At 48.8% G+C, this 15,687-nt stretch overlaps 1 protein-coding gene across 2 annotated transcripts in view; it reads left to right on the top strand.

Annotated features, from left to right (window-relative positions):
• Snx1 (sorting nexin 1) overlaps positions 1–8,134 on the top strand; it is a 32,567-nt gene extending 24,433 nt beyond the window's left edge. Inside the window, exons 9-15 of one of the 2 annotated variants that reach the window (XM_057767143.1) lie at positions 884–997; positions 1,167–1,260; positions 2,789–2,994; positions 5,503–5,646; positions 6,687–6,767; positions 7,089–7,160; positions 7,697–8,134. In XM_057767143.1, coding sequence (XP_057623126.1) covers positions 884–997; positions 1,167–1,260; positions 2,789–2,994; positions 5,503–5,646; positions 6,687–6,767; positions 7,089–7,160; positions 7,697–7,747 — 762 coding nt within the window. In that variant the 3' untranslated portion in view covers positions 7,748–8,134. The remainder of the gene's footprint in view (positions 1–883; positions 998–1,166; positions 1,261–2,788; positions 2,995–5,502; positions 5,647–6,686; positions 6,768–7,088; positions 7,161–7,696) is intronic. The other variant, XM_057767144.1, reaches the window with a different exon arrangement.
• The last annotated feature ends 7,553 nt before the right edge of the window (positions 8,135–15,687 follow it).

The raw sequence follows: 15,687 nt of genomic DNA, 5'->3' as shown, positions 1-15,687 counted from the left end.
ATGCAGAGGTGAAAGGAGAAGAAAACTGACTCCACAGAGTTGTCCTTTGACCTCTGTAGGTGTGCTCTTGCACATGCATACACACACAAAATCTTTTTTTTTTTTTTCGAGACAGGGTTTCTCTGTGGCTTTGGAGCCTGTCCTGGAACTAGCTCTGTAGACCAGACTGGCCTCGAACTCACAGAGATCCGCCTGCCTCTGCCTCCCGAGTGCTGGGATTAAAGGCGTGCGCCACCATCGCCCGGCTCACAAAATCATTTTAAAATGTTACAAAATAAAGGGCCAGGCAGTGGTGGCGCACGCCTTTAATCCCAGCACTCAGGAAGCAGACACAGGTGGATCTCTGTGTGTTTGAGGTCAGCCTGGTCTACAGAGCAAGTTCCAGGACAGCCAGGGATACACAGAGAAACCCTGTCTCAAAAACAAAAGACAAAACAAAGCAAAGTAATAATAATAAAATAAAGTAATGCTTAGTATTTAAGTAGCTCACACCTGGATGGGCAGACAGTCCTGCTGTGAGGTTGCCTAGCCATGCAACACTCTCCGTCTGCTTTCTTTCTATGAATAACATCAAAAGCTGAAATTCTTATTGATTTTTCTGCCATGGGGCTTTGATTTTTGTTTCTGCACATTAGATTGCTATAACTTCTTTAGAATACAAGAATCTACAGTTCGAATAATGTTGCGGGAGGTCCTTCCGCTCCTCCAGCCAATAGCCACCAAGGTATCTTGGCGGCTATTGGCTGGAGGAGCGGAAGGACCTCCCGCAACAGAATAACTTATTTGACAAGTTTTGGGCATGCCATCTGATGGATACTAATTCTTCTGAACCTAAAATAGGGGCAGCAGATAACTTGCCATCCCCGCCTTCTTGGTCTTGTAGCTGCCACGTGCCGTGGGCACACAGGCTTTGAGTGGTGCTGGTCTCCTTAAGATGTTCAACAAAGCTACAGACGCAGTCAGCAAGATGACCATCAAGATGAATGAGTCGGACATTGTGAGTAGCTATGCCCCTCAGATGCCCTGAGAAGTCCTGATATTTCTGAGATAGTTTTCCTTTCCATTGAAAGAACAAAAACAAACAACAAGAACAGCCCCTGAAGAAAAGCTGCTCCCTGCGCTTTGTGAAACATTTTCAACCCAGCTCTGGGCTTGTGTGTTTTCAGTGGTTCGAGGAGAAGCTCCAGGAGGTGGAATGTGAGGAGCAGCGCCTACGGAAGCTGCATGCTGTGGTAGAGACTCTAGTCAACCACAGGAAAGGTAACCGCTGGCTCGGAAACCCCCTGGACGGGGGACAGCAGTGTCTGTAGTGGGCTGGAGATGAGAGGCATCGTGTTCCCAATGCTCAGCCGTCCAAGGCGAAATTCTCAGCCCACCTGTTGCTTGATATTCTGGTAAACACGCTCTGCCCTGATCTCCTGGCAAGGAACATGACTCAAAGCACTATGGGCGGTGGGTGGAGGGAGCCTGCCTAGAGACATCTACTCTTGTTGATGGGAGTTGGTGACTTGCGTCTGAAATAATAGTGCTTTTGTTACATGGTCATGCTAGCAAGGTGTAAACACAGGGAAGCCATCTGTGTCTTCTTTCTCCCCTTCCTTTAGTGAGCTTTGCTTCACTGGGAACTACTTTCTTTCTTTTTTTTTTTTGGTTTTTCGAGACAGGGTTTCTCTGTGGTTTTGGAGCCTGTCCTGGAACTAGCTCTTGTAGACCAGGCTGGTCTCGAACTCGCAGAGATCCGCCTGCTTCTGCCTCCCAAGTGCTGGGATTAAAGGCATGCGCCACCACCACCCGGCCACTACTTTCTTTCTGTGTCCTAAACGTACTGGTAACAAGAAATCTAAAAGACCATTAGCATGAAGGCAGCGTAAGGGCTGACAAGCCATGATGTGGCTGAGAGGACAGATTTGGATCCTCCCACCATGAGAAGAATAGAAAGAAAATAGGTATGGCTACAGGGACTGTGAGACCTGCAGAGCCTGAGGTATTGACTGACCCTGTACAGAAAGTTTGTTCTGCTCTAAAAAGTGAGAGTCGCCGGGTGGTGGTGGTGCACACCTTTAATCCCAGCACTTGGGAGGCAGAGGCAGGTGGAGGTCAGCCTGGTTTACAAGAACGAGTTCCAGGACAGCTAGGGCTGTTACACAACAGAGAAACCCTGTCTTGAAAAAAAAAAGTGAAAGGGTCTGGGTGTGTGTGTTTGTGTGTCTGTATGTATATCTGTGTGTATATATGTGTGTGTATGTATATCTGTGTGTATGCGTGTGACTGTGTGTGTGTCTGTATGTCTGTGTATGTATGTCTGTGTGTATGTGTGGCTATGTGTGTGTGTGTCTGTGTATATATGTGTGTCTGTGTATGTATGTCTGTGTGTATGTGTGGCTGTGTGTATGTGTGTGTCTGTGTATGTATGTCTGTGTGGCTATGTGTATGTGTGTATGTGTGTGGCTGTGTGACTGTGTGGTGCATATAGGCAGTTCATGAGCTTAAACCCCAGAGCCACTCCTTCCCCTGACCTCTTTCATGAACTGATAGCTGGCTCTCCAGGAATGCTGGAGCTGCAGCCTTCAGGTGGCCAGACCTAGTCACATGTGGACAGCAGGAGCTTTCCCTCCCAGTCCTGTGACCAACTCAGGCCACTTTTCCTTCACTGAGTTGGGTGACTGGGCGCAGGGCGCTCAGCTGTCAGACACACACAGGGGCCAGAATTGCCAGGACATGCTTCACAGGGTCCTCTTGTCTCTTTCCTGAAAGATCAGAGGCCTCTGCTGTCTTTGCTTCCTTCCAGAGCTAGCTCTGAACACAGCCCAGTTTGCCAAGAGTCTTGCCATGCTCGGGAGCTCTGAGGACAACACGGCCCTGTCACGAGCTCTCTCCCAGCTGGCTGAGGTGGAAGAGAAGATCGAGCAGCTCCACCAGGAACAAGCCAACAACGACTTCTTCCTCCTTGCTGAACTCCTAAGTGACTACATTCGCCTCCTGGCCATTGTCCGAGTAAGCCTCACTTCCTTGCCCCAGGTGTCACCTGTTCTCCACTTCCTGAGGACAGTTTATCTCACTTTGGCTTAGCAGTGATTGTAACTTGTACTTCTGAAAGGACCCTGTAGACCCCGCAATCACTTAAACTAGTCAGTTACTTCCTGTTATTCTGAGGCCCATAGCAGCCCACTCTTAAATCTCCCTTAATGTTGAGGACAGGCAGTATTCTCCGCGCACCTTTCTCCAAGCAAGGCTTATTACAGACTGCTGCTTGGCCCCTGGAGCAGTGAGTGACTCTTCAATCCTTTGGTCTTTGCCCTGATAAGAGCTCTTGCTGGCTTCCACTTGTCCTTCCAGTGTGACCAGTCAGGTAATGACACAGAACTGGCTTGGAGTTGCATGGAGGAGTGTGGCCCAGGTGCCGAGAGAGCTTGCCACCAGAGCCCTCCTTGTGCTGTGCTGACCTCACTGGTGGCAACACTGCACGCTGCCCTTTGGGTCAAACACCTCACTTCTCTTGATGACCAGGGCGTCTGTTTCCAGAGCTCTCAGATCAGTTAAGGAAGCTTGACTGGGCAGTCTTAGCTCTTTGCATGGCCTCCCCGATGGAGGAAAAACCTAGAGGAGCCTGGCCCTGCACTGTTAGGACCTGATTCTGCACGGTATCAGGGCGCACGAGCCGCAGCCCACTCCTCGTCCTCAGCACATCTCCCACTGTGGAGCTGCCCACTGGGTTTTCACTTCCTTGCGGTCACAGCTGCCAAATGTAGAAGCCTGTGACCTGCTCCTTGTCCTGCTCCTTGGTTGCTGCTAACTCCAGAGAGATAAGAAGGACCCGCTGTGGGATTCTTAGAACCGGTTAGACTACTCGGGCTGGAGAGCCATCCTGGGGAAGGGCTGTCTGAGGAAAGCTTTCTATGAGGAGCATTGTTTTGGGGGCCAGGGATTCCCAAGAGAGCACAGCTTTTGGATATGACTCCAGGCAGGGTAAGCCGGTGTGAACAGGGCAGAGAAGCCAAGCCTGGTTCTCCATGGGCTGGGGCAGAACTTGAGAATGTAGAACTATGAGCAGGTCTTTTCTCAGAGAACCTGTGCACCCCCCTCCTGTTGTGAGCTAATGGTGAGAATGGAGAAATGAGCAAAGGTTTCTTTTGTGTCCTTCCCTGAACCCCTCTTAGAGCCGTGGGATAGGCTTAAAGCCTTTCTCAGATATGGAGTCACCGTTTACCTGAACTTTCAACATTGATTTCACAAGCCAGATGTGGGAACACATGCCTGTAATCCCAGCAGTTGGGAGGCTGAGGCAAGAAGATCATGGTAAATTCCAGGCCAGCCTTTGCTACATAGTGAGTTCACTGGATACAGAGTGAAGCTTGTCTTGAGAAACAAAAGAAACTACAGTCGCAGCAGGGCTGGGGAAGGTGAATTTGGCGACACTGCACTCTACATTCACTAGGGCTGATGTTTTGGCCCAGGTGTGAGCTGAGGAAGCCTAGGAGACATGCAGGGAATCTTTGTAGGGAATGGGGAGCGTATAAACAGGGCTAGGAGACCGGCCCTGGCATACTCTTTGATGTGTTCCTTTGGAAGCCCATAGCATATAGGTGGGATGGGAGATGGTTAGGCCAACAACTGAGCTTCTCTGAAAATGCTAATTCTGTTTAAAAGACTAGAAACAGGAAGCCAATAATGACTTTTGGAGAGCTTCTCGCAGGCCTTGATAGCCTAGAGCAGGCAAGTGACACATGTGGGTGAGAGGAAGGCAGTAAGTAGGTCATGTGACCATTTTAAGTGTTTATGTAAAAAATCCTTAAGCTGCCAGCATGGTGACTCATGCCAGCACTTGAGACTGAGGCACAAGGCTCAGGAGATCAGTGTCTTCTTCAGCTATGTAATGAGACCGGGCCTGCCCTGCTACCTGAGACCTTGTCTCAAAAGGAAAAAGTCCTTCTGTTACCAAGTGTGCCATTGGTGTCAGTTGAAAGGCGGCTTCTTGACTCACAGCTCCAGAGCTGTGCAAGGTCCTAGCTTCAGGTTTCAGCACCTGCTTGTCTCCCCAGTACTCTGCGTTTGTTTAAACATCTGCTGTAATCCTAATACAGTGATGGCTTTTCTAGAAGAAATGTTCCTTGAGAGCAAGACTGTGTGTTTCAGCTCCCGCTGTACTCTTATCCTCGCATGTGGCAGACGTGGAGAAAGTGTATAGACTCATGGTCTGACTTGGTTGAGATAGGCAGTCTAGAGCTTCATTAGGTCAGGCATAGACATCAGGCTGCCCACTGTGCCCTCAGCCATCCAGCCCTGAGTAGCATGGCACTGGCTCACTGGAAACTTGAAAAGGGCCTGATCCAAGCTTGTGCTTTTAGACATTAAATGCCCCAGCTGGGCACTAACAGTGGCTGCAGAACCTGCCCTTGCCAGTGCTTCCCTGGCACAACTGCCAGGAGAGCTTCCCTCTAAGGCAGAGTCAGCCAGGGCTACCAGAGAGCTGGCCGTGCTCCTCCCAACTGCCCTCCCCCATAGGCTGCCTTCGACCAGCGCATGAAGACATGGCAGCGCTGGCAGGATGCACAAGCCACGCTGCAGAAGAAGCGGGAGTCTGAGGCGCGGCTGCTGTGGGCCAACAAGCCTGACAAACTGCAGCAAGCTAAGGATGAGATTACAGAGGTGAGCTCCCCATCTGAGTTACCCCAGGGTGCCTCAGTGAACACTGCTCCCATCCTGACCAGATGCTTGGGAGCCCACAACAGGCAAGAGAGATAATTAAAGAGCCAGGGCTCCTGGGCAGGTCTCTGACAACTTCAGAGCAGCCTTGAGGCCTGGCTCTCCACCACTCTGCTACCCGCCCATTGTCTATCTCTCTGTGTCTCTCTCTCCCTATCTATCTATCTTTTTTAATTTGCATGTTTCTGGGTGTTTTCCTACATGTGTGTCTATGCACAGTTTACCTGCCTAGTACCTGAAAAGGACAGAAGAGAGTGTTGGATACCTAGGGACTTGTGAGCCACCATGTGGGTGTTGGGATTTGAACCTGGATCCTCTGGGAGAGTAGCCAGTGCTCTTAAACCCTGAGGTAGCCCTAGCTCCTTGCATGAATCTTTGAAAGGCCCCACACATAAGGTGACTCAGATATGCCCCACACACCAGGCAAGAACTAAATTATGTTTTCTTGGCTCTGCTTTTGAGTTCCTAAGTCAGAGGCTGCTGTGGTACTAGAGCTTTCCACAGACCAGGCTTGGCTGAGGCACATGGCTGTCTTTCCAACCATCCCACAGTGGCCTCCTGGACTGTGCTATGCAGTGCACAATCTCTTGTATGTCTATCTCACCCTTCCCAAAGGGACAGACAGACGGAAGGATCCACTAAGGTCTCCCGTAGAATTGCACCTGATATTAAATGATTCTGCACCACCAATTTCAGGTTTTTTTGTTTTGTTTTGCTTTGTTTTCAAGACAGGATTTCTCTGTGTAGCCTTGGCTGTCCTGGAACCCACTCTATAGACCAGGCTGGCTTCAAACTCAGATCAGCTTGCCTCTGCCTCCCAAGTTCTGGTGTTAAAGGCTTGTGCCACCACCGCCCCGCCCTATCATCTTTACTTGTGGTAATGGATCTCGAACCAGTCTCTCTCTCTCATACATACTAGCCAAGAATTCTGCTCCTGCAGCTGTGTCCCAGGCCGTAAGCAAACCTTTCTTTCCTCTTGCCAGTGGGAGTCTCGGGTGACTCAGTATGAAAGGGACTTTGAAAGGATCTCAACAGTTGTCCGGAAAGAAGTGATTCGATTTGAGGTGAGATAGAATCTGAGCGGCCGTCTCCGTGTCTGTTGTGTCTGTACTTGTGTGCTAGTTCCTAAGGCATGGTGGCTGTCTTAACATCTGCTGCTGGACCAGAGCAAAGCCAGTAGCTGCTGGGTGTTCTTTCCCTCCAACTGCCCTCTCCCTGCCCTCTAAGAAAGCTTGCAGAGCTGTGGCAGAGGCCATTTGGCTGGAAACCCCAGCTGTACTTTCCAAGGCTGTGCTTGACCTTGGCCAGCAGTAAACCCCACCACCCCACCAAAATGGGAAGGAACACCTGTCTGGGAGGTCAGTGTAGAATCCTGTTTCCTATAGAAAGAGAAATCCAAGGACTTCAAAAACCACGTGATCAAGTACCTGGAGACACTCCTGCATTCCCAGCAGCAGGTATGTGTTTGTGATTGTGCACAGCCTCCCCCATTGCCTGCCCCCAATGACAGCTGTCTCCGCACGGCTTTGGTGACTAGATGTGGGGTCATGCTTCGGGGGGGCGCTCTGCTGCAGTTGATATTTGAAAACAGGCCCTTTCCCAGTCAGGGCCCTTTGCTAAGCATGACGATACATCTCCATCCCACTAGGCCATCTCTTCTCTCACTGCGACTATAGCTCCTTATGCCCACCCTGTGGTACTATCTACCACTCTGGTTCTGAGACTAATCCATCTGTGGAACAATGGTACCATCGTGAGGTGCAAACAGAGCTGCGGTCTTCAGAGATTGCCTTTGGACTTGGGACAGAAACTGATGCCTTCTTAAGTCTAGAGGGAGGAGACACAGTGTAGCTGTGTCTGCCCCACAGGCCTTCCTTCTGGGCGGCTTGTGCAAGGGCCATGCCATTGCTCTGAACTGGTTTTCCTCCTAGGCTAGCTCAGGTTCTGCCACTAGATGGGGGAACTTGCTTACTCTCTCCCCACTTCTTTGCAGCTGGCAAAATACTGGGAAGCCTTCCTTCCTGAGGCGAAGGCCATCTCCTGAGGGACCACGGATACCAGAGCCCACCTGTGTGACGCTGCCTTTTTATACTCTGTCCTCCTCCCCCTCCATGGACCCCAACTGATGCACCCTGCCTTGGCTGGACTTAACTCTTCCACTCTGCCCCACAAACGAACTCTTCCCAGTTACTCTAACCATTATTTCACTTAGCTTCCACATATATTTTCTTACCTAAGAGAATAGTTTCCTGCTTTAAGCAAAAGACCTACAATAGGTGGTGGAATTATAGGTTAGGGGTGGAGTGTTGATATAAATATATAAATACAAATGTATATTTTTCAGGCTGTGGTTTAGGAACTGGGAATAACGTTTTCTGTTACTCCTGATGGTGCCATGAAAGATTATGTAATAAAATATTTGAAAATGAGGTCACAGGACTCAGCGTGGTTGCACTTTTTCCTTTCTGCTGGGAAGCAGTCAGAAGGAGGTCTAGAGCACTCCTAACCCAGCGTGGCTGGGTAGTAGGTTCACTCACAGATACTCACATGGCCTTCTGCTGCCTTCCTGTGGGACTGGAGTTTCTTGCCTACCGGCCTCAACTCCCAACTTGGAGTGTCTTAGTCCACTTGAGTCTTTTCCTATTTCTGTAGGAGGGAGCTTTAAGACACGTGTGTCTTAAGAAGCTAAAGTCTGTTCTATGAAGGAGGCCCTTGGTCTTCTAACCCTGCCTCCCTAGGCCTGAAGCTCTCTGGAGCCTGTCCTATGTTCCAATCCTATCTAAACATGTCCTCATGCTGGGGGGAGGGGTGTGTTCAGCAGCTGCGCAGCCAGTGCTTGTCAGCTTGTGAAGGGTGTGGGTCCAGTCCCCAGCACTGCCGAAAAGAAAGCTGCGCCACCCTCAGGCTGAATAAGGTGATAAGGGCTGGCTGCTTTAACCCTGAGACAGAGTGATCCCAGAGCACCCAAGCCTTTCAAAGTTCAGAGAAGCTTTCCCTATGTACCTGGGATCAGAGAAGCTTTCTCCATTTACCTGGGAGAGAGCCGCCCCCGACCCTCGTGTGTGAGGGTGCTCGCTTGCTCGGGTCTCAGATCAGTCATTGTCGGGGGCCCTCCTGCAGCTGCCTCAGTGGCACCAGCTAGAAAGGAGTTGGAGGCCCCTCAGTGAGAAAAAAAGAGCAGAATGGCTGCTGTGGGAATCCTACTATCCAGCCTCCCAACCTCCACAGATGTCCTCCTTCCCTGAGGCTCCTGGACTTGCTGCTGGGACAAGGTGGGTGGCTAAGGCTCGGGAACACTGCTTCCTGTTTGCTTTAGCACTGGCACCAAGGGAGGTGCTAGTGCTGCAGCCGATGACTGTGCACCAAGTATTTTGTATCCTGCCTTTACCATTCAACATCATGGATGTCACAAGCATTTTCCCTCCACCTCTTTATATAGCTTCCATGGAGACTGGGTGTGGTAAAGCTAGCTTTAATCCTAACACTCTGAGTTCAAAACCAGCCTACTCTACACAGTGAGTTGAGACGCCGAAACAAACAAAGCAAACAGACTTCCATGGAGCACTGCAATTCAGATTCGACACTTACTGCTGGATCTTGGTTGAGGAAGGAAATATTGGGTAACTGTTAATATAATTTCAAAAATAACTTGTATATTCTTTATGAAAATTCCCATTGTTAACATTTTACCCCACTTGCTGGTTTGTGTGTTTTTGTTTGAGTCAGACTCTCCTGCAGCCCACGCTGGTTTTGAATTTGTTGGGTAGCCAAACTTGCTCTTAGACACCTGATTCTCTTCCCTGAGCCTCCCACGTGCTAGGACACATGTGCACCAACATATCTGACCCGTTTAATCTGGAGTATTTACATGTGTTTTCTGAGTCATTTGAGAGTTGCTGCCATAACCAGTTATCCCCAAATTTCAGTATGTGGTTCCATGAGAACAAGAATGTCCCATCATAATTTAAATAAAGTTATCAAAGTCAGCCAGGCAATGGTGATACAAGCCTTTAATCCCAGCACTTTGGAGGTAAACCTAGGTGGATTTCTGTGAGTTGGAGGCCAGCCTGCTTTACAGAGTGAGTTCCAGGACATCCACAGCTACACATAGAAACCCTGTCTCGAAAAACCAAAAAAAAAAAAAAAAAAAAAAAAAAAAAGTTTCAAAACCAAGAAGTTGGGGGCTGGAGAATGGCTTTTACAGAAGCCTCAAGTTCAGTTCCAAGCCCCTATGTTGAGCAGCTCATAACTGCCAGTAATTCCAGCTCTAGGGATCCAACTCTTCAGTGACCTCCAGGTACCTGCACTCACATGCATACCCCCCACACACACGCGTACACACACACACATACATACATATACACACACATGCACACACACAGGTCTAAAATCCAATACTATTTAATGCATGGCTTGTACTTAGATTTGTCTATTGTTTCCAGTGTCCTTGTAGCAATCCTTTTCCTTGTGAAGGATCAGGAGCTACACTAACTGCCACGTGATTACATGCTGGGTGACTACATGTATGTTAGACGGAATTCCTCATCCTGCCTTTAGCTCTCATTACCATGGCATTCTTGAAGGACGAAGGCCAGTTGTTTTCTAGGCTGGCTTGGACTTTTCTGACGGTTCCACCCGACCAGCCTGGGGTGCTGGGCGAGAATGCCATGGGAGTGTGGGAAGGTACTGGGAGAGCCTGTAACCATTGCCATCAACTGTTACAGCATAGCTGGTGGTCAGTCCTCCTGAGTCACCACGGCAACTGAGCAGCATTCTGCCTTCTGTGCTCTGGCGTCCGCCTTCCCCGTGTGTAACCGCATGGCAATCAGTGCAGATTGTGATTTCTACTGTTGTCGGCTAAGTTCTGGCTTTGACTTTGATTCCCAAACTGTCTTATATTTATCCAGGTTTTTTTGTTTGTTTTTCAAGACAGGGTTTCTCTGTGTAACAATCCTGGCTGTCATGGAATTTGCTTTGTAGACCAGGTTGGCCTTGAACTCCCAGAGATCCGCCTGCCTCTGCCTCCCAGGTGCTGGGATTAAAGGCGTGCCCTACCCATCTGGCTTGTGTCTTTAACCTGTTGATTTTTTACCTTCTAGCATAACAAGAGAGCCCAGGCAAGACAGGGTCTCACTATGTAGCCTGGCTGGCTTGGCACTCACTGTGTAGATGACAGAGATCTGCCTGTCCCTATGGGCACTGGAATTAAAGGCGTGCTCCACCATGCCTGGAACTCACACAGATCCACCTGGAATTAAAGGCGTGCTCCACCATGCCTGGAACTCACACAGATCCACCTGGGATTAAAGGCGTGCTCCACCATGCCCGGAATTCACACAGATCCACCTGGGATTAAAGGAGTGCTCCACCATGCCTGGAACTCACACAGATCCACCTGGGATTAAAGGCGTGCTCCACCATGCCCGGAATTCACACAGATCCACCTGGGATTAAAGGCATGCTCCACCATGCCTGGAACTCACACAGATCCACCTGGGATTAAAGGCATGCTCCACCATGCCTGGAATTCACACAGATCCACCTGGGATTAAAGGCGTGCTCCACCATGCCTGGAATCCACACAGATCCACCTGGGATTAAAGGCGTGCTCCACCATGCCTGGAATTCACACAGATCCACCTGGGATTAAAGGCGTGCTCCACCATGCCTTGGCAGCCAGGCTTATTTTCTATCTTCCCCGGCCTAGGCCTAGAATAAACACTTCTCTAAGGAGTCTTGATTCTTTAAATGTAGAATGGTGTTGGAGACTAAGCTGAAGATGGCTCTCTGAGTTCAAGGCCAGCCTGGTCTATAGAGCAAGTTCCAGAACAGCCAGAGCTACATAGAAACCCTGTCTCAAAGAAACAAAAGGAAAGAATAAAAAAACCTAAGCTGCATATGCTCATTGCTTCTTGGAATGGCATGTTTCTATCGTTCTCCATAGACAAGAGTAACACATACACACACACACACACACACGCACGCACGTACATGAGATTAAAAATACCTGAACTGAAGAAGGGCTGACAAGATGGCTCAGTGGGTAATGGTGATAGCCACCAGGTCTGACAACCTGAGTTCCATCCTTAGGACCCACATGGTAGAAAGACAGACCTGACAATGTCTCCTGCAAGTTGTCCTCTGACCTCCACTTGTGTGCCACACACAAATAAAGACAACACACAAGTGTAAAGAAACATCAAGAAAGGTGGAGATCCATGACTTAAGTAGGTTTTTAGAACCAAGGAATTCAGTGTGTAGCTTAGCGACAGAGGCTTTCCAGCACGACATGGGCTCATCCCTGTGTCCTATCACAGCCTGAAATAAAGAACCCACATCAGTAGCTCAGGTTCAGCCCGATGGCTTCCTCTAGTCTGCCTCCTCTTTTCACGTTTGTCGTGGTCTTGTTTTCCTACACATTAACTCTGTCCTATCCAACGATCATCCCGATGTCGCCTCATTTGCGGGGATGGAGGCTTCTTTGGCTTCCCGGCTTCATGCCCGGCCTGCTATGTCCCAACATTAGCAGGGCCAGTTGTCCAGGGATCATGCAGACAAGAAGTGAAGGCCAGTACCAGGAAAGTGGGGGTCTTGATCACAAGTCCCTCAGAGAATAAGAGGCACAAATGTGTCTTTTCTCAGGAGATGGGAATGCTGGAGAGTCGGGTTGCTGGAGAGATGACTCAGTGGTTTGGGGCTGGCTGCTGTTCCAGAGGTTTGACTTAGAAATGCTCACATGGTGGCCCACAACTGTGGTTCCCAATCCAGGGGAGCTGATGCCCTCTTCTGACCTCTGGACACACATATGTAATTTTTTTTTAGGTAAAGCATCCAGGCTTGGTGGCACAAGCCTTTAATTCCAGCACACAGGAGGCAGAGGCCAGAAGATCTCAGTGGGCTCCACGCTGCTCTCCCTGGTCTACATACCAAGTTCCAGACCAGGCAGGGCAGTGTAATGAAGCCCTGTCTCAAAAAAATACTGGGTGGGGCCATTATGTTCACTGTGGAAGCACTGAGAGAGAAACCTTAGAAAAGAAGTGTTCCATGCTTCTCTCAGGGAGGATCTTCCTTTTTGAGCCTTTAAGTTTCATGTTCTACTGAATGAGCTAGCTGGGCACATTTGAGCCTAGATAAAAGATAGGAGAAAAGCCTGCATGGTCCTTGAGTTCTCTCTCTCTCTCTCTCTCTCTCTCTCTCTCTCTCTCTCTCTCTCTCTCTCCATACATACACACACACACTCACTCACCACTCACCAAATCTCTTGACATCGTCTGAAGATGAGAGATTCTGATTTTTAGTTTAAGTGTTTGGTGACAAAGTCAGAGATAAAATAGTTTGAAAGTGACACACATAAATCCCAGTAATTTTGGGCTCTTCTTCTTCTTCTTCTTCTTCTTCTTCTTCTTCTTCTTCTTCTTCTTCTTCTTCTTCTTCTTCTTCTTCTTCTTCTTCTTCTTCTTCTTCTTCTTCTTCTTGTTTTTGTTTGTTTGTTTCGAGACAAGGCTTCTCTTTAGCTTTGGTGCCTGTCCTGGAACTAGCTATTGCAGACCAGGCTGGCCTCGAACTCATAGAGATCTGTCTACCTCTGCCACCCGGCTCTGGGCTCTTCCTAAAAGAATTTCATTCTGAAGATGAATGCATTTTAGAAAGGATGTGCAGATGGAGATGTGCTCAGGATGGAGTCAGGATCTGGCAGAGCGGAGCAAGGTAATGGATTGTTCCCTGCCAAGCAAGCTCAGGGTGCACAGGAGGTGAAACCTGTGGACATTGAGGGGACTGTGGCCCCACGGTGCTGAGATTTCTCCCTCTAGCACTGGGAGGGAAGGTGAGGGGAGATAGTGAGTGGACCTTCTGGAGCAGAGAAGGGTGTGCATGTCTTTGCTACAGTTTGCATTCTTGGGAACTTTGTCTCTGGAGACGCTGGCTAAGCCTCTCGAATACTTAGGCAGGTCAGGCCTGAGCTGAGTGCTAGATATGGATGAGAACAGTTAGTCCATCCTCCAAACGTTGGGATGTCACCTGTCAATGTCCTATCTTATCAGCTGTGTGAATTTATGTTGGTACTGTCCACCAAACTATAAACTCATGGGCCTTTGCAACTCCATGGTCGCTGGCTCAAAGACAGTTCAGACTCAAAACAGGTGCCAAACACTCAGGCTCTACCACTGGTGCCCATACTGACTGTGAGGACCCTGGCCCACCCCACCCTGTTTATCCCCTAGTCCTTCCCAGTGGTGTTAGCATCTGGTGGAAGGTGATTGCATGTCTGCCCTTCTTCCTTTCCTTCCTCATTTCTCTTAGCTCTGGGCTTTGTGCCTGCAGCCTGCTTTCTACCCCCCATTCTTTTTGTTGTTGTTGTTGTTGTTAATATGCATGTGTTCTTAAGTGTACAAAAATGAACCAGGTATGTGCAGGGCCCATGGAGGTCCCCTGGAAATGGAGTTACAGATGGTTGTATGCTACCATGGGGATGCTAGGAGTTGAACCCAAGTCCTCTGCAAGAGCAATAAGTGCTTTTAACTGCTTAGCCCCCCTCCAGCCCCTCACCTCCCATGCTTGCCTTCTGTCTCAGAATTGCACCTTCCTGAAACAGTCATTCCCAACAGTGTGGACAGGTGTGGACGAGTGTGGACGAGTATGGACAGGTGTGGATGAGTGTGGATGGGTGTGGACAGGTGTGGACGGGTATGGATGAGTGTGGATGGGTATGGACAGGTATGGTTGGGTGTGGACGGGTGTGGACAGACATGGACGGGTATAGATGAGTGTGGACGGGTGTGGACAGGTATGGTTGGGTGTGGACAGGTGTGGACAGGTGTGGTTGGTTGTGAACGGGTGTGGACAGGTGTGGTTGGGTGTGGACGGTTGTGGACGGGTGTGGACAGACATGGATGGGTTGTGTAAGAGTCCTTCACTAAAGGTCTTCATGGACATTTCTAGACACTAAGTGCTAGAGACAATTATCTGTCACGCCATTGTGGACAGTTGCAAAAACTGAAACCAGGGGCTGGAGAGATGGCTCAGCGGTTAAGAGCACTGCCTGCTCTTCCAAAGGTCCTGAGTTCAAGTCCCAGCAACCACATGGTGGCTCACAACCATCTGTAATAAGGTCTGGTGCCCTCTTCTGGCCCGTAGGCACACATGCAGACAGAATATTATATACATAATAAATTTTAAAATATATAAAAAAAACTGAAACCAATCTAAATGGCCATCAGAAAGGTATCAAATGAAGTATGGTACAATCATGCAATTAGATATTACATAGACTTTACATAGACTGGTTGTATTCATTGACAAAGAAAACATTTTTGAGTGAAAAAATCAGGAAATAGGGCCGGGCGATGGTGGCGCACGCCTTTAATCCCAGCACTTGGGAGGCAGAGGCAGGTGGATCTCTGTGAGTTCGAGACCAGCCTGGTCTACAAGAGCTAGTTCCAGGACAGGCTCCAAAACCACAGAGAAACCCTGTCTCGAAAAACTTAAAAAAAAAAAAAAATCAGGAAATAGAATTACATGAACAATATGATCCATATTTAATAAAATTATAATTGGAAGGGCATTGATTGAACTTTTAGGTATAGTTTACCTCTCGGAATGGAAATTTTCTTTCACTTTTTATGTAATTTTATATTGCTTAAAATCTCTGTATTTGTAAGCAGAAAAATAAAGTGATTTTCACTGTGGAGGAGTTGAGACATCGTCCACAAAGGTAAACTTTCTGATAGGAAAGGGGCCAATCTCCGGCACACCTCTTACTGGCCGTGCTGTACATGTGTCCTCTTGGGCTGTGGGCTTTTCCGCCTTATGTCCTGTTATCCCCGAGGTGACCTCTTCAGTGTCACCTGAAGTCCATGGCCTGCATGTGCATTCACCAGGGCCTCTTTACAAGGGATCCAGAAATCTGTGCTAATTTAAGGTTTAATTGGCTTCACCATGGTTGGTAAGACTGGTGTTTGGCAACTTAGGTTGAGCCTTCAGGTT

This window comes from Chionomys nivalis, chromosome 4 (genome assembly GCF_950005125.1).
Source record: "Chionomys nivalis chromosome 4, mChiNiv1.1, whole genome shotgun sequence".
NCBI classification, from domain to species: domain Eukaryota; kingdom Metazoa; phylum Chordata; class Mammalia; order Rodentia; family Cricetidae; genus Chionomys; species Chionomys nivalis.
Note: the sequence above shows the minus strand (reverse complement) of the source record. Positions and strands in the feature narration are given on the sequence as shown.